Source organism: Rattus rattus, chromosome 5, assembly GCF_011064425.1.
Source record: "Rattus rattus isolate New Zealand chromosome 5, Rrattus_CSIRO_v1, whole genome shotgun sequence".
NCBI lineage: Eukaryota > Metazoa > Chordata > Mammalia > Rodentia > Muridae > Rattus > Rattus rattus.
The window spans coordinates 90778291-90797412 of record NC_046158.1 but is presented as its reverse complement, the minus strand read 5'-3'; the positions used below and the strand labels follow the sequence as shown (position 1 = coordinate 90797412).

General features: G+C 40.9%; 1 protein-coding gene across 2 annotated transcripts; it reads right to left on the bottom strand.

Annotated features, from left to right (window-relative positions):
* Window positions 1-2033: 2033 nt before the first annotated feature.
* On the bottom strand, window positions 2034-11786 carry Emc7 (ER membrane protein complex subunit 7). Of its 2 annotated transcripts, none has more exons than XM_032903882.1 (5): window positions 11441-11743; window positions 7322-7441; window positions 4902-5040; window positions 3482-3562; window positions 2034-2492 (listed from the first exon to the last, which is right to left on the bottom strand). In XM_032903882.1, exons 1-5 carry the CDS (start codon window positions 11671-11673, stop codon window positions 2340-2342), a joined length of 726 nt encoding a protein of 241 aa, XP_032759773.1. In that variant the 5' UTR covers window positions 11674-11743; the 3' UTR covers window positions 2034-2339. The 2 variants fall into 2 exon arrangements, with proteins under 2 accessions (XP_032759773.1, XP_032759774.1); XM_032903883.1 differs by having other exon boundaries at window positions 2039-2492; window positions 11719-11786.
* Window positions 11787-19122: the final 7336 nt, after the last annotated feature.

Below are 19122 nucleotides of genomic sequence, written 5' to 3'. Positions count from 1 at the left end.
TCTTCCCAACTTATTCTAAAGAGGATATAAAGAAAAGCTGTCTCTATACTGCTGGCCCCGGCTAAGCCTTGTCAAAGATTGAAAGCTGGGCCTATAGCCATACCACCCTGAATGCCCCCAATCTCATCTGATCTTGGAAGCTAAGCAGAGTCTGGCCTGGTTAGTACCTGGATGGGAGATTTGAATCTGAGCCAGAAGTAGGCAAGGAGTAAGACAGGCTGGAATGGGAAGCCTACGTTTCTAATTAACATTATCTCCAAGTTTTTCTTTTTTGAATTGTTTATTGTCATTTGGTCACTGGAGCCCCAGACTGTGGCCCAGCATGTTATAGATGTGCTCTACCACACATTGCCTCAGCCCAATCTTGCCTGGTTACTCAGTATGATTAGTTCAAGATTCAAGCACAAGTTGGTCTGAGTGCAGTCTGTGTTTAATTCTACTTCTCTGCCTCAAGCATCCTGGTGTTATACATGGCTGATTGGCTCACTCTCTCCATCCAGTCTTAGGAATTGAATCCATGACCTCTCACACTAGGCCAGCATTCCACCAACTTTTTAGAATGTTTTGAGACAGGGTCTCATTGAGATTTCCAACCTCACCTTGTCTTTACTGTGATCTTTAGCATAGCCTAGGAAGGCCTTGAAGTTGCTGTGATCCTCCTGCCTCAGCCTCTTAGCAGCTAGGATTACTGGCCCACACTACCAGGTCCAACAGGGTGTTCCTTTATGATTTTGCTAAAAAGATAATTTGTCCTCCAGGAGACAAAGTAATTTCAGACTTGCAGTACATTCAGGAGGCATCTGCTAACCTCTAGTCACTGGTCCCTGCTCAGGGAGTGCTTTCTGTTAGCTAGACTTGTTTACTTCTTCTTTAGTGGCTATCCCACTCTATCCCCCGCCAACTGACACACCTTGACTCAGTAGTCATCCATCTTGCCCCTTCTCAACCTCTCGATCTTACCGTATGTTACTTTTTCCATGCAGGCCCGTTTAAGAACTTTACTAGCACTTGTCTACTTCCTTAAGCATTTATTGAAGGTCATGGTGGCACACATTTGGAATCCTAGCATTTGGAAGCTTGAGGCAGGGTTATCACATATTTGAAGCCAACCTGGGCTATGTAATAAGGCTAGCCTATGGTTCAAAATAGGACATTGTCTCAAAAATAAGCAAAAAGAGAAAGTAGAGTTTGGAAAGTAATGTTTTCAAATTTCATGTTAAGAAAGCAATACAGGGTCCTTTAGCAAAGGAGGGAATGGAAGTACTCTATTTGTCCAATCCTGTGGTTTAGGAGCGTCTCTGTAATTAAAATAACCTGTAAGAAAAAACTATACAACCTTTTGTGATGTACTGAAGTAAATTTAGCTCTCCAAACTGAAATGTTGTGATATTCTCATGCCGTAACACTGCAGAGAGAACTCTAAGGCTATAAGGAAGAGTGCTTTGAAAACCTTTTGAGCCATGTCCCTCTGACACTAAGGCTGGTTTCCCATCCTGAGGCCAGAGGCTTTGTTTCTGGCTGGGTCGCTTTGCCATCCCCCTCGCTTTGCCATCCCCCTTCCCACACAGCCCTACTGAGACAGATGCTGAGTTATTATCCACCTTTGTACTTTATTACACCTCACTGCACACAGCTAATAGACAATGATTGTGAGTGAATCCCAAGGACAGAGACTATAACTCTGATAGGTTCTATGCTGACTCACATGTCCACACTCTAAGAACAAGTGTAACAGTAAAATGATAATGGCACCAGGAACACACCATGCCACACAAGAGAAGGTTCACCGTGAGTGCAGGTCTTGGGGTTTTAGTTTTGAAAGTCTTACTCTGTATCCCGGGCTGGCCTCAATTTCAAGGCAATCCTCCTGAATCAGTCATTTCAGTGCTAGGACTCCAATTGTGAGCCACTACAGCTGTATTAGGGTGGAAATTTTGAAATGTATGGCCACATACTTAAAACACCAGTGTTCATACTTTTACCAAGCAAATATTTTCAAAAGAGAAGCTCGGATAAAGAACAACATAAGATAATTATCTCTGGATTAAGACCTCTTTAATATACATAATGTATAGTACTTCATATAATTTATTAATGTCATTTTCTATAGGACACTGTAATTAATTCAGTGACATTAATATTGACCTCATACAAAGGATGAAAGCTGGGTTTTCTTGTGTACCAAGTACAAAACGTGTTAAGAAGTTAACATAGACAACAGTTGCACGAGATCAACTTTAGGATGACTCGGTTTACAGTAGTCACTTCACATGGTTTCCATCAAGACTTGGATGCCACCTGGTGTAGCCAAGTTTGTGGGACGACAGCTATGGGCCTGACTACCTCCTTTTGCCAGCTCCACTTTTGCCTGTTTTACTGCTGCCACTACTTGATTTGCCAGAGGATTTTGAAGAGAAGAGTCTTGTCATAAACTCAGAGACATCAGGCAATTCATGGTTGGAATTCAACATGTTCATTGACTGCTCCATCTCCTGCAGGGAGAAAGCATCATATATGAGTGGTGCTCACCCTGTACAGAATCATCTGCATGTATGAACATAGAAATTAAGTAAGTTCTCTCTCTCTTTTTAATTATGCACATTTTTTTAGATTTTCCAATTTGGAGAAGAACATATAATTTTTTAAAGATGAATTAATTTATGTATGTGAGTACTGTAGCTGTCTTCAGACACACCAGAAGAGGGCATCAGTTCCCATTACAGATGGTTGTGAGCCACCATGTGGTTGCTAAAAATTGAACTCAGGACCTCTGGAAGAGCAGTCAGTACTCCTAACCTCTAAGCCATTTCTCCAGCCCTGAGTAAGTACTGTCAAGAGAATGTTACTAAGTAAAAATAAAGGATTAAAATATCTGGATTAGGCATATTAAGCATATTAAGGTTATGCATTTCAACTGTGTAACAAGTAAGGTACACAAAGAGGGTAAGTACAATGTATTAACTATATAAAAAGACGTTAGCATTTACCAAGATGACCAACTGAACTCATCTTATCCGATGGAAACAGCTAATTGAACACAAGGAAATGTAATACTGCATTTACACAAACTCTTAGAAGAGTTTGTCATGGGCCTAGGATAAAGTGGAAAACCTCAGCCTCAGCCTCAGCTCCAGAGCTGCAGCTAAATGAACAAGCACCAGAACATGGCCAAATGATAGGACGGGAAGCTGAGGCAGAAAGACTGACAGTTCAAGGCCAGCATGGGTAACTTACTGAGATTCTATCTTGAAGCAGATTTAAAAACTGGTTTAAAAACTAGCACTATTCCAATGGCAGAATGCACAAGGCCATGGTTTACTCTCCAGTGTCCATAAGCACGTACAACACACACATACACACACACACACACACACACACACACACACACACACACACACATGCACATACACACCAGTCTGGAATGCCACTTTAAAAAAGAAAGAGCAAGACTCAAAAGCCCACAGCTGGGCAGTCAGCTTACCCGTCTCATGTCAGGGTCACTTGTGTTGACCACTTTGGGCAGAAGCACAAATATCAATAATGGGAGAACCATCATCATAACCTGCAAGAGAAAAGAATTAGAAACCTTTTCCTTCACTTTAGCTTGTGAAACAGAGCCCGTTTTAATAACCAATCTCAAGATTCAAGTGTGTAGACAGAATAAAATGTAGTTGCCAACACAGTACTGAGCAGCTTGGTGCTGTACGACCGCTGTGGAGCGTCTGAGACATCCATGGCCTTGCTGTGTGTGCCTGGGCTTTACTGACACCACACTTCCCTGTGCCTTCCATCTTTGTAAAGAGTACAGTTTTAACACAAGTCATTTCCAAGTGAAACTTCCTGCAAGCTGACACTGGGATTGGTGACTCCAGTGTCCAGAGGGGCCACTGTAGAGCCATCTGGGCTGCTTCCGGAGGACTGCACTACTGCTCTTAATTACTTCCTCCAGAGCCTGCAGTACAGTGCAAGGCACATTCTCCCTGAAGATGACCTAGAATCCTTTAGCACTTGACACACTTCTGTGCAATTTCAGAAATGAGAACACCGAGGATGAAAATGGCAGTCTCATTGCTGACGCTTCTCTGCTCAGCTGCCCTCCTGTATTAGCTCTGGTAATAAACTCCAGATGAACAGACTCCAAACTGTGCTATTTATGATCTCAGTGTTATCAATACGGAACCTAATCCAAATTTAGAGAATCCTAAGATAATTCAATTTTTAAAAACAGATTTTTAAAAGGCAAATTTGTTCCTAGAGTAAGTATTTATTAGTATTTTATAAGTAGGATCACGTATCAGTTTCAAGATTAATACTAACTAATTAAAGTTCACCAAGGTAACTTCTCTGTTCACTACATGTTTTAAAGCGAAGAAAGAAAGCCCTATTTCGGGGCTGGGAATGTAGCTTGTGTTATAGAGTACTTGCCTGAGTTTGAACCTCAGTACCTCTCAAACATATAAGCGTGAAAGTGTACCCCTGTAATCCTAGCACTTGGGAAGTAGAGGCAGGAGACTCTGAAGTTCACTGTCATCCTCAGCTACATAGCAAGCTCAAGGCCAGCCTGGGATCCATGGGACCCTTTCTCAAATAACAACAATAAAACATTACATGTCCCACTAACATGAGCTGGTTAATAAATGACAGCACATTTATCAGTGGGCTAATATACAGGTAGAATGGGGAGGTTAACTCCATATACAACTCAGTACATACTCTCATTCTATCTAGTATCCCATAAAATCTGATATCTTCCCCAATATTTATTTCAGTTGTGCATTTACTATAAAATACACAGTGGAATTCCCATCCCTTTCATTGTCTGTTCCCTTCCCTCTCACAGGAGCTTAAAGTTTCTGAGTGCTAGAAGCGAACCAGCCATTAGTAAAATGTTATATACATACCATTGGGTTCATCAGGAAGTCTGTCCAGCCCCATGATTCCCTCTTAATAAAGTAAGAAGGTGGACCTGAAGATTTCATTTGCAGAGGATACGGTAATCTGACCACTTCTGACGTTTTGATGTAATTCACATATCTTGCTCTGATAAGGAAACAGGAGAAAGTGAATTCTACGGAAAAACCAGATTAGGGGTCAGGCAATAGTTCAAAAGTAGGACCCATGTCCCACATGTGCAAGGTCCTGGGTTAAATCCCAGGCTATTACAAAAGAAAGCATACACACAAACAAAGCAAAGAACTGCTTAGGTCAGCAATGCCTTAGACTTATTTCAGCTTTCGGGTTTAAAATATAAATCTTCTAAAAATTATTTACTTTTATTTTATGGGTGTTTTGCCAGAGAATACAGTTAAAAAAAATTCTCAGCTAGAATTGGTAACACATGCCTTAAATCCCAGCACTCTTGACTACAGTAGAGGCAGAAGCAGCTGGATCTATATGAGTTTCAGGACAGTTGGTGTATACAAAATGGCCAACAAAATACAAATGAACTACAATAGAACTATCTTTTTAACAATAAGAATATAGTGAGGGATAAAATTGTCCCATGCCAGTCAGGGCTACATAATAAAACATTGGCTCAAAAAATAAGGAAAATAAAAATCCTTACTTATAAGTCATTCACGCATAGTCAACTTTACCTTTGAAATTGTCTATTTCTCACTGTTCACTTTTTACATTACAAATTCTTTCTGCCTGCCTGCCTGCCTGTCTGCCTGTCTGTCTGTCTGTCTGTCTGTCTCAGTGGTAGTATTGGTACTAGGATCAAACCACTGAGCTATATCCCCAACATTTATGTATTTCTGCATTGTCCATTTGTTTATCTGTGTTGTAGTCTCAATAGACTTCTCTTTAGTTGTTATATATCTGTTAACCTTTCCGACTAACATTTTTTTAAAAAGATTTATTTATTATATATACTGCATTCTGTCTAAAATGTATGCTTGCAGGCCAGAAGAGGGCACCAGATCTCACCATAAATGGTTGTCAGCCACCATGTGGTTGCTGGGAATTGAACTCAGGACCTGTGTGGAAGAACAACCAGTGCTCTTAATCTCTGAGACATCTCTTCAGCCCCCCAACACTAACATTTTAATTAAGACAAAGCTACAAATTTATATGTAGTAACCTTTACAATAAGAACAAGAGACAGCAAGTCTTCCTTTCTTTAATCACCTAAAATACACCTTTGAACTACTTTGGCCCGTATCTAGTTCCTGTATGTCTAATACCCACGGCTCTGTCTCAGGATGGCTCAGTACTTGCTGTTTTTTATTTACTTAGAACTTTTAAAGTAGTTTCAGCAAATAGAAATGCTTTTCTGAATTTAAACAGGTAATAGGGCATCACCTTCTGGGGAAGTTAAACATTTCTATGTGCTACTATTTTCCAGTTATACCAACCAAGGATCATCTCCAATCTTCAGTTGGACACTCCTAGACTTTGTGAGAAGTTTTAAATTTATACCCCAGGTTACACATTTTTACCTATTTAGCCTATGTTTGTGGACACATAAGTGCCACAGTACACTTGTGGAAGTCAGAGGACAACTCAAGGAATTGGTTCTTCCTTCCATCATGTGGGTCTCAGAGATCAAACCCTGATCAATAGGCTCCATGGCGTGTATGTTTACCCGCTGAGTCATCTCATGGCCCCTCTTTCCATTTTATCAAGATCATTACTTTGACATAAACTCTACAATTGCATCTGATAATCCCTTTACTAAAATTTGTAGTGTATAAAGGAGAAGCTACAGAAACTTCTAGATCAACTTTGTAGCTAATAAGAAGAGGGATTATCAAAAGATCTCAATGTAAAGTCCTGAGTAGGACTGGAGAGATGGCTCAGTGGTTAAGAGCACTGACTGTGCTTCCAGAGGTCCTGAGTTCAATTCTCAGCAACTACATGGTGGTTCACAACCATCTGTAATGGGATCCGATGCCCTCTTTTGGTGTGTCTGAAAACAGCTATGGTGTACTCATATAAATGCAATAAATCTTTAAAAAAAAAAAAACAAAAGAAAAAAAAGTCCTGAGTAGTATTTCTAATTCAAAAAAGTTAAACAGTTTTCCACATTAAAAGCCATATTTAGATTATAACCTTCATAGTACTTTCCCCCTGCAGTAAGCAATCTTACCTTTACTGTAAACAACTATGGTAGGTGTTATGAACATTCATCTAGAGGGGGATCATTCAACTTCATAGTCTCAGTGCTCGGATTACAAACAAGAGTAGAGTAAATGTTTTAAGAAACAACTGTGGTTTCAGTAAGAGACTCTCAACCTTCACTGTAAATTTCAAAAGTGATAAGTAACAACATACTAAGTAAACTAGACTTTGGCAAAAATAAACTGAGTATCCTCACCGCATTTTTCCTTTTGAAGTGATATCGACTCGGACAGGGTCAAACTTGTAAGCTGGAGAAATAACTTCCACTACGTAAGAGCCAGAGGGAATATCATGAACCACAAAGCTCCCATCTGTCCTGGAAAAAGGAAAATCATACTTAGTTACTTCTCATCAGCACCTTATTGCCTGTTGGACAGCATTTGCTTATTTCCCCTTAGTTCTCAAACAACATCAGAAGTGAGCAAGATGTGGTGGCTCCCAAATATAGTGCTAGCACTGAAGGGCAGCGGGGGCTTAAGCAGGAGTATTACCATGGGTTTAAGGCCAGCCAGGGCTACAGAGTAAGTTTCAACATAACCTGAACTACTACAGTGGTTACGGCTGTCACAAACAAAAAAACAAACAAACAAAGTGGAAGCAGCGAACCAAACAGAAAGCACAGGTATGGGAACTTATCCAGTAATCATAAAATTCAGGAGAGTATGGCAAGAGGATCACTGCCAATGAAGGTAGCCTGAACTACGTAGTGAATTCATGGCCAGCTTGGGCTATATGATTTCTGCCCCTCTTCCCAAATAAAGAAAAACAGCAAAAGTAGATCCTACATTTTATGCTCCCGAATTCTAACAGTTTCTAAAATTAGATGAGCCTATGCCAGAGTAATAGATTCCTTCTGCAGGTACAAATGACGGTAACTAAAGAGCAGTTTCTACTCTGAAGCTCTATCTATTTTTACTGAAGAACAATTATCAATGTATATCATTACAAAGTAGGGTGCCAATTTTATCATGTTCCCTCAATATATTCTTATTGTTAAAAAGATAATTCTATTGTAGTTCATTTGTATTTTGTTGGCTTTCTTTTTCACACAAACATGTTTCAATAGTATAGTCCATTTACTGTAGTTCCTTTTTGACTGGTTATATAGAAACCTACAACTTAGTAGTTAAAGCCATCTATCTTTTCTTTATCTCCTCTAATCCGACTAAGTTCTTTTGTTTAAGTCACTGGACCAAAAGCTGGTAATTTCTTCTTGCAAGTCAAAAATAACTTGTCTAGAAAATGAAAAACTGCTACTTCAAAGAAAAAAGAAATTTAAAAATTAAGGTGAAAAGTGCTCCATGTCATTGCAAGTATAGACTAAGGTAAAGCACAATTGAACTATAAACATTAAAATACCTTAGTCCTCAGTTGCACATGCTTACTCTCCAGACCCACTTTCAAATGTGCCGTCTGAGGGGTTTTTTTGGAGGTTCTAGAAGCTTCAGGAGGGTTGCATGTGGTCTGGTGAGGGTTAGAAGACATCTGTCTAGCCAAATCAACCCTGACAATCAATGAGATGACAGATGTCACAGCCATATCACCCTCACATCCTCCAGATCCACTCTACCTTTCTCTGTCTATGGAATCAGAAGAAAATGCCCTTAGAATATTTCCTCCACAGCTTTATCACTGACTGGCCCAGGCTCAGGGCCATGGCTACATACCAGCCCCACCCCACCCCACCCTAGCACTTCCAAGTTTCCAGTAGCCTATTCCCCTCCTTGTCCCTCTGGCAGAGGTGGCAGTAGTTTCTTGGTTGGTTTTGCTTTCATGTATTATTGGATAAATACTTTTGAGGCTGTAAGCTCCAGGGTACTGCACAATCTGATTGTTTCTTCATACTAGGAAGAATATGCTGTTTTAACCTTTGATTAAACTCTATGTTTACTATTCTAATGTTAGTGCATATTCTGCTCTTTTGTTTTCGGAGACAAAAATTTTGCTATATAACTCAGGATGGCCTCAAACTCATGATGCTATCACCTCACCCTTGAAAGAGCTGGGACATAAGTGTGGACATTACATCCAGTCATCTTCTGCTTCTTGATAGACCCTGACAGAAACAACTTCAAACATTTTTTTCTGAGCAGAGGGGAAAAAAAAAAAGAAACTGATGACTATTCAACAAATAGAATCAGAATTACTGAAAGAAAAAGCAAAGTTGGGCATGATAGGAGACATCTGTGAACACAGTGAGGAAGTGAACACAGGAGGACAAGACTTTGAGGATGATAAGAATCACACACTAAAACTATACATTAAAAAAAAAAAAGTCAAGGACTAAAGAGATGGCTCCACAGTTAACAGCACTGATTGCTCAAGGTCCTGAGTTCAATTCCTAGCAACCACATGGTGGCTCACAACCATCTGTAATGGTATCTGATGCCTTCTTCTGGTGTGCCTGAAGACAGCTACAGTATACTCATATACATAAAATAAATAATTCTAAAAAAAAAAACTCACAAGTAGTATATAAACTTATAATATAAAAACAAACCCAAACCAAAACCAAGCCAAAACAACAACAATAAAACCTGGCAACTACCTGTCAGAAGACTGGAAAAGTAAATTGTGGTTTATAGTCATGTTATGATATAAAAAATGGCTTGAGTACTCTTTAACCCATTTTCTCTCATCTCCATTTTTAAAGTCCCAAGCTACTTCCCCAGAAACCAAAAGTACAGTCAAACTTGTGTGCTGTTATTCAAAACAGCTTTAAGACAAATTACTTATCCTACTTCCAACAAGACTATCACCATAAATGTCACATCAATTCTCAACCAGCCCTTCTATATGAATAAGAGAATGTGAAGTAATAAAAAATGTTCATAAATATTAAATGAAAATTATGGTCTCATATGCTTTATTCTTAAAGACAAGTAATATGATTCTAAAAAGAGAAAAAAATTACTATAAAACAATGGTTATTTTCTTTCTGTTGCATCTTTTTAAAAGAAAATATCTTGTTTATGTTTTCTTCAGTAAACATTTAGTTATTTGTACTTGGGAGTCACTTCAGGACCTCTTGCACACAAGTGCCACCACAAAACTGTATCACCAGCGTTTGCTTCTTTGAGACAGGGTCTCAACTAAGTTGTTCAGAGTGTCCTTTAGCTTACAGTCTTCTGCTTCTGACTCCTCAGTAGCCAAGTTGTTAGGCCTGTGTCACTGTGCAAGGCTAAGCATAGCTAACAATATAGAATATATTAAATTGTAAAATATCTTCAAAACAAAAATAGGTGTTTTTCAAACTGCTATATACTGCAGAAGTTGAATTCTCAATGAAGCCTTATCTTCCCAATCTCAGTGGGAATTTATTATTAATGAAGCATTAGTTAGGATAAAATTTAAATACCCTAGTGTCAGAAAACATTAAACTACTGATTGTCGATTTGTCATTTTAATCTGAGGTTGAATATACCACAAGGGAACTTCAACAACCTGCAGAAATATGCAATTTAAATTTAAATGTCCACATTTAAGATATATGGTTTTCAGATATCATAAGTTGGTCTATAAAGCCTGCAAAGAAATATTTTCTTTCAGTTCATAGTTTCAACTCCAAATACTGGTGGCAAAATTTAAAACATCATATTCATGCCTAGAAGAGAGAAAACGGACTGCTGACAAAGCGTTAAGAAATTCATCCCACCTTCCAATATAAAACACAAACTCTTAAAAACAAGAAAAGTACAATTATGTGTAAGGAATCTTAAGCAATCCTGGTCTGACTTAAATGACGACTGAAATATCGCAAATCCCTCGACGAATTCAATCGTAAAAAGAACAATAATCACAATCTCGGGCCCAAAAAAAGCGCTCTTTGATTAGGGACTTCAGGGCTCATTAATTTTAGAAGCAGGACCATTAGCCTTACAGTCTATGTCATCACTGGGAGCCCTTTGGGCTTTGACAATTCCCACTTGTTTAGCATCTTTCTACACAACACCAAGCTACCAGAAGAGTGACATGTAGAAAGCAACCAGGTTCCAGAGACATTAGACAAAATGCAGGGGGGCGGGGATGGGGGCACTCAACAGATAAATGGGCCCAAGTATGATCCGCCTCACACTGGGGCTAAAATGGGGCTACATATAAATGACCCCATATGTTTCGGGCGCCTGGGACCACTGTCCGCCATCCTCGCTGCTGAAGTACCTGACTCCCTCTCAAGGTCTCCCAGCATGGACCGTTAGTGACCCCGGTGCCTTCAGTTTTTGACAGCTACATTGCGGGTCCTGACAGCTGTCCCAGCTGGATACCCTTCCAGCGTCCGCCCAAATAGCTTTCCTGTTGCCCTCAGGATGCTCACTTAAGGAAGCCGACATGCTCTTCTCCGTCTACCAGCACTCGGGCCGCGGAGATCCAGTCCTGAGGCTTCACCCCTGGAACAACCGCACGTCCCTCGATCTTAAAACGATCTCCCAGGGCGACCCCACTACCTCCCGGGCCCTCGGCAGCAGCCCCAGGCACCTCCGAGCTGTGGGCATTTCCTGATAATAGCAGAAGCAGGATGAAAAAGAAACCCCACAGAGCACCCGCCATGACAGCAGCTCTGAAGAGTCAGGCCTACGGCCCCGGAAGCCCTACCCTGCCGCAAGGCCGCTCCAGCGGCCACCGCCGTCGCCCGCCGATGTCGTCATCACCACAAGCCGGATCTAGCATCGAGCTTGTCCACGCCCCCGGAGAGAAGTTAGGACAGTTGACTAATCAGGAGATGGGCTGCAGAACCGACGCTCTGAACCACCCAGGGCTTAAAAGGTGGCAAGGCTTTTAAGCGAAGTGCCGGAGCGTCTAAGGTGAAGTAAATGTGGAAGAGAGTGTATTGCTGTGGCGTCCACAGATGCAGGACTTATCGTGATCGTAAAGGATAATGAGACCGCGAGGGACCAGGATCTGAAGTGTTGAGTGCTGGGTCTGTAGCTAACACCCAGACATCTACTCTATCATTTTCTCAAGGTTCTTGCTAGCTATAACTATTCTCCTTTCTACTACAATCTCTGTTAAAAAAAAAAAAAAAAAAGACCCGTGCACCCAACCTCCATAGAAAGGTTTAAAAAAAAAAAAAAAAAAAAAGGAATGAATGAAGCTCTTGATGTAGAGTGGAAATGCAGAAATGTGGGCTGAAAAGGAGTGTGTGTGTGTGTGTGTGTGTGTGTGTGTGTGAGAGAGAGAGAGAGAGAGAGAGAGAGAGAGAGAGAGAGAGAGAGAGATCTATGTTTAAGAAGTACGTTTAAGAAGAATGTTTATTTTCATTCTTTTTTAATGCTTTGTTTATTTAACATACACAGATTGAAGACTGAGAAAGTAAAGCACTCACTATAAATGGTCTCTGATGTACCTAATACACAGACAGGGCAAATGACAAGACCAACGGAAAACAGCATCTAGCAACCTTTCAGTTCTTTATTTACCGAGAGTGCCTCAACCCTGCTTTGTTTCTCACTGTTTTCTAGCTGATGGCTAACATTCTTTTCAGAGTTGATGCTTACCTCCCTTAAACACCTCAGTCATTGAGCAGAGGCCTACATACTGTAAAAATTCATCCATCTCCTCTTCTACTAATTCTCTTCTATTTAGTTTCTCTGGTATAGAGTTTTTCTTGCAGCAGGAATTAATACTCCTAGCTTTACACATGATTCTAGTGGTCTCTCTCTCTCTCCATTCCTTGACTCTATGCTCAGAGATAATCTATAAGCAAAAACATAAAATTAAAAATATACACATATGGGGCTAGGGAGATGGGTCAGCAGTTAGGAGTACTTGCTACTCTTGGAGGAGTCCTGGGTTCTGTTCCCAGCACCCACACTATGGCTCTGTGACTTCAATTCCAGGTGATCTCATACCTCCACAGGTACTAGGTACATGTGGTTCACATACATACATGTAAGCAACATTCATATAGTTGATACTAAATAAATCTAATATGCAACATAATGTATATTTAGTTGATATTTAATACACAGTATATAAGTAATGCTTATTATGTAAATAAAAGCAGTATGTTATGTTGTGAACTTTTTTAAGACAGGATTTCACACTATAGTCCAGACTGGTCTTGAACTTTATCAGTTCTTCAGCCACTGAAGTGCTGAAAAGATTGACATGAATTGTGAGCCATCACAGTCAACTCAATGTGTAATTTAATTAAAAATGAATGTATTATAATACATATGAATATATAAATATATGCAGTTATAATGCAGCTGTATGTTACGTGTATATACTTGCACACCACCTATCTGATAGAAAATTGCAAATGCAGCTCTTCATTTTGCCCTTTTTACCTAATGTAACTTGAAAGAAAATCTCATTCCTTGGTCTTTGTTTTATAGCCAGGGTCTTATACCATCGCTCTGTCTGGCCTGGAATTCACTATGCAACCCAAGCTAACCTCAAACTGTGGCAGTTTTCCTGTCTCAGCCTCCCTAGTGCTAGAACTACTGCTCTTGACTATAAAATATCCCAACAGTCTAGCTCACACCAATCAGAATGGCTAAGATCAAAAACTCAGGTGACAGCAGATGCTGGCAAGGATGCGGAGAAAGAAATACCCTCCTCCATTGTTGGTGGGATTGCAGACTGGTACAACCACTCTGGAAATCAGTCTGGAGGTTCCTCAGAAAATTGGAAATAGACCTACCTAAAGACCCAGCTATACCTCTCCTAGGAATATACCCAAAAGATGCTCTAACATTTAACAAGGACACATGCTCCATTATGTTCATAGCAGCCTTATTTATAATAGCCAGAAGCTGGAAAGAACTCAGATGTCCTTCAACAGAGGAATGGATACAGAAAACTTGGTACATCTACACAGTGGAGTACTTCTCAGCCATTAAAAATGATGACTTCATGAAATTCTTAGGTAAATGGATGGAACTTGAAAATAACATCCTGAGTGAGGTAACCTAATCACAAAAATCACACATGATATGCACTCACTGATAAGTGGATATTAGCCCCAAAACTTGAAATAACCCAAGATACAATTCATAAACCACATGAAGCTCAAGAAGAAAGAAGACCAAACTAAGGATGCTTCAGACTTTCATAGAAGGGGGAACAAAAATACAGGAGGAAATACCGAGACAAAGTGTGGAGCAGACTGAAGGAAAGGCCATCCATAGACTGCCCCACCTAGGGATGCACCCCATATACAGCTACCAAACCCAGACAATATTGCAGATGTCAAGAAGTACATGCTGATAGGAGGCTGATATAGCTGTCTCCTGAGAGGCTCTGCCAGAGCCTTACAAATATAGAAGTGGATGCTCACAGCCAACCATTGAACTAAGAATAGGGTCCCCAATGGAGGAGTTAGAGAAAGGACTGAAGTAGCTGAAGAAGTTTGCAACCTCATAAGAAGAACATAATATCAACTAATCAGAGCTCCCAGGGACTAAACCACCATCCCAAGAGAACACAGGAATGAACCTATGGCTCCATCTGCATATGTAGCAGAGGATGGCCTTGTTGGGCATCAATGGGAGGAAAGGCCCTTCGTTCTGTCAAGGCTCGATACCCTGGTGTTGGGGAATGTTAGGGCAGGGAGGTGGGAGGGAGTGGGTGAGTGAGTGAGTGAGTGAGTGAGTGAGTGGGTGGGTGGATGGGTGGGTGAGGGAGCACCCTCATAGAAGCAGGGGGTGGTGGGTGGCATAATGGGTTTCTGAAGGGGAAACCAGGAAATGAGATAACATTTAAAATGTAAATTTAAAAGTGCAATAAAAAAAAGTTTAAGGACTAGAGAGATGGCTCAGCAGTTAAGAGCACTAACTGCTCTTCCAGAGGCCCTGAGTTCAAATCCCAGCAACCACATGGTGGCTCACAACCATCTGTAATGGGATCTGATGCCCTTTTTCGGTGTTTCTGAAGTCAGCTATAGTTACTCATATAAATAAAATAAATCTTTAAAAATTTTAAATCCCAATGGTATATAAATGAGTTTCCTTATTTTAAAAATAAGCCCACCAAGTACCCCAGTATATGGATCTACTGATTCCCTACTGAGACATTAAAATTGTTCCTAATCTTATTGATTTTGCTGAAGTGAATTTCCTTCATCATGTGATTTCCATGTCCATATCCAGAATTCCCTTTTTTATTCCTGATAATGTGTTCCAGTATTCCTAATAGGGGCCTAAACCCCAGATAGCCCTATATGGACTCTCCTATATATACTACCTACAAAAAAGTTTATAATTTATAAATTAAGCACAGTAAGAGATTAATGATGGTTAATAAAATACTGTAATTACAGTAATATACTGCAGTAAAAGTTATTGTAGCAATAGCATATGATTAAAATCCAACAAGTTGGGGAAAGAAGGGGCTATCTTTATGGGTAGTGGAAAGTAGTAATTGACATTTTATTCTCTCTCTCTCTCTCTCTCTCTCTCTCTCTCTCTCTCTCTCTCTCTCTCTCTCTCTCTCACTTTGTAGACCAGACTGGCCTCAAATTCATAAAGATCCACCTGCTGGGATTAAAGGCACGTGCCAACGTGCTCAGCCTCAGTTTTTTCTTTTTACTGTACCCCTTAAGATACAACTATTATGGACTGAGTAGTGTGTGTCCCTGCAAAGTGAAGCTCTAACTGCCTGTAAGAATGTATCTGGATATAGGACTTCTAATGAAAATAACTAAAGTTAAATATCATAAGGTCAAGCCTGGTTCCTAATAAGGAGAGAGCAAACCATGGAGACATGCATACTCAGACAAAAAACACCACGTGGAGAAGCGATCTCAGGAGAAACCAACTGTCAGCATCTCCCTCTGGGATTCCCACCTGCTGAAACTGTGAGGCAATCTCTGTTGCTAAACAGGCCAAACTAGGTTGCTGTGAAAGGGCTAGCAGATTAATACACCATCCCTTTGCTGTTCAAGTTGCCTTTAGCAGAGTGGGAATAGCTTGGAGCAAAAAACACCTCAGGCAGTGGTAAGAACAGACTCTGGGAAGACAGCTTCAGTGAGACAGCTCTCAATGGGGGGGAGGGGCGGGGGCGGGGCAAGGCTACTTAAACCTTAGGGCGTGAGTAGGAGCTTTTAGGGTGAGTGTACACCATTATCCAGTGCCAGAGCACTGGGGATGCCTCATTTACATAAGGAGGAATTCCATATGGAAGTTTGGCTACTGGGCAACAGCTACCCCTGGGGGGTGGGGACAAAGGCGGAACACACAGGCCTGGGACAGTTGTTGGGGGGAGGGGGTAGCAGTTCTATTCCTGTCAATTTTAGGATTAGATTTCCAGGGTTTGGACAAACCTCAACCCAACTCTTGCTGTCAGCCAGCTCCCCTGCCCCCAGCCCCAGTCCCACAGCTCCCTGGCCTCACAATCTTTGACCTTTTCTCCCCATCCTTCTCCTAAATGCAACAACTAAGGTCTCTGTTCTCTGCCACACCATAAATGGGCTCTGCATTGTGTTGCAGATTTAGGGGGAAATCCGTGTTTGCCAAGAAGACATTGCATCAAAGACAAAAGCTACAAAATGCCAGTTTTTTTTGTTTGTTTGTTTTTTCGGAGCTGGGGACCGAACCCAGGGCCTTGTGCTTCCTAGGCAAGCGCTCTACCACTGAGCTAAATCCCCAACCCCCAAAATGCCAGTTTTAAGCTGCAAAGCACTGCTCACCTTGTTCACTTTTCTGTATAGGAGGAGCTGAGCCCTCAGACAATTTCAGTGTTATTTCAGATCCAACGGGGGCAGACATAAACATTGAACCACCTTAAAACATGAGACTGTAGCAGTGCCCGACCCTTAACCACTCCAAAACACAAACTATCACCTCTATAAAATGGTGAAAATGTAACAAATATAATACAAAAATGTTACAAATAAAAATAACTTCAAAGCAAGTTTTGTTTTTCAAGTGTTTTTGTTTTTTTTTTTTTTTTTTTTTTTTTTTTTTTGCTTCTTTGCTGATACCTTAGAAACCTGCACTGGTTCTGAAAATGAAGAGAGGAACTTGGGGTTGCTTTTTCTGTAGGAGCAAAGTGGAAGAGACCAGCTGTAAACACCTACTGGGATCTGTCTCCGCTTCTACCTTAGTCCTGTGTCTACTGTTACTTACCAAAGCATCTAGTGTTTGGAAGCCTTCAACTATTTAGTGCAGGACTCCACGTTGACTGAAGGAGACAAATCTGCGTACTCATGTCAGGCATGGTAGAAGTCTGTTATCTCTGCTGTTTTCTAAGGAGGATATGGTTTGTATAGATACCCAACTCCAAATTATTCGAGAGGCACTCTGTTGTAACATCCCACTTGGACTTGTTTCTATTATAGAAACCAAGCACAGGAAACTATTTTAAAAAGACCTTATGTTAGACGTTCTTTGCTTGCCCAGACAGACTAACCTTGCTGCTTTACAAGGTTAACCCTTCAAAGATTGCAAAAAACTTTTCTTCTGTCTTCCAGAAAACTGTTTTTAGCCAATGAGCTGCATCAGGACAACCTTTTCTGTTTCCTTTAACAATGCCCCAAAAAATTTAGAGATGGGGAAAATTTACAGTCACTCCTTCCCAACTTTCCATGTTTTTCCTGTTTAGATCCCAAACCCCAGAGACTTCAAGCAGGCTTACTTTTTTTTTTTTTTAATTAACTTTTTATTTACATTTCGAATGTTATTCCCTTTCCCGGTTTCCGGGCCAACATCCCCCTAACACCTCCCCCTCCCCTTCTATATGGCTGTTCCCCTCCCCATCCTCCCCCCATTACTGCCCTCCCCACAAGAATCACGTTCACTGGGGGTTCAGTCTTGGCAGGACCAAGGGCTTCCCCTTCCACTGGTGCTCTTACTAGGCTATTCATTGCTACCTTTGAGGTTGGAGCCCAGGGTCAGTCTTTGGGTGGTGGCTTAGTCCCTGGAAGCTCTGGTTGGTTGGCATTGTTGTTCATATGGGGTCTCGAGCCCCTTCAAGCTCTTCCAGTCCTTTCTCTGATTCCTTCAACCGGGGTCCCGTTCTCAGTTCAGTGGTTTGCTGCTGGCATTCGCCTATGTATTTGCTGTATTCTGACTGTGTCTCTCAGGAGAGATCTACATCCGGTTCCTGTCAGCCTGCACTTCTTTGCTTCATCCATCTTGTCTAATTGGGTGGCTGTATATGTATGGGCCATATGTGAGGCAGGCTCTGAATGGGTGTTCCTTCTGCCTCTGTTTTAATCTTTGCCTCCCTATTCCCTGCCAAGGGTATTCTTGTTCCCCTTTTAAAGAAAGAGTGAAGCATTCACATTTTGATCATCTGTCTTGAGTTTCATGTGTTCTGTGCATCTAGGGTAATTCAAGCATTTGGGCTAATAGCCACTTATCAATGAGTGCATACCATGTGTGTTTTTCTGTGATTGGGTTAGCTCACTCAGGATGATATTTTCCAGTTCCTCCATTTGCCTATGAATTTCATCAAGTCATTGTTTTTGATAGCTGAGTAATATTCCATTGTGTAGATGTACCACATTTTCTGTATCCATTCCTCTGTTGAAGGACATCTGGGTTCTTTCCAGCTTCTGGCTATTATAAATAAGGCTGTGATGAACATAGTGGAGCACGTGTCTTTTTTATATGTTGGGGCATCTTTTGGGTATATGCCCAAGAGAGGTATAGCTGGATCTTCAGGTAGTTCAATGTCCAATTTTCTGAGGACCCTCCAGACTGATTTCCAGAATGGTTGTACCAGTCTGCAATCCCACCAACAATGGTGGAGTGTTCCTTTTTCTCCACATCCTTGCCAGCATTTGCTGTCACCTGAGTTTTTGATCTTAGCCATTCTGACTGGTGTGAGGTGGAATCTCAGTGTTGTTTTGATTTGCATTTCCCTTATGACTAAAGATGTTGAACATTTCTTAGGTGTTTCTCAGCCATTCGGCATTCCTCAGCTGTGAATTCTTTGTTTAGTTCTGAACCCCATTTTTTAGTAGGGTTATTTGTCTCCCTGTGGTCTAACTTCTTGAGTTCTTTGTATATTTTGGATATAAGGCCTCTATCTGTTGTAGGATTGGTAAAG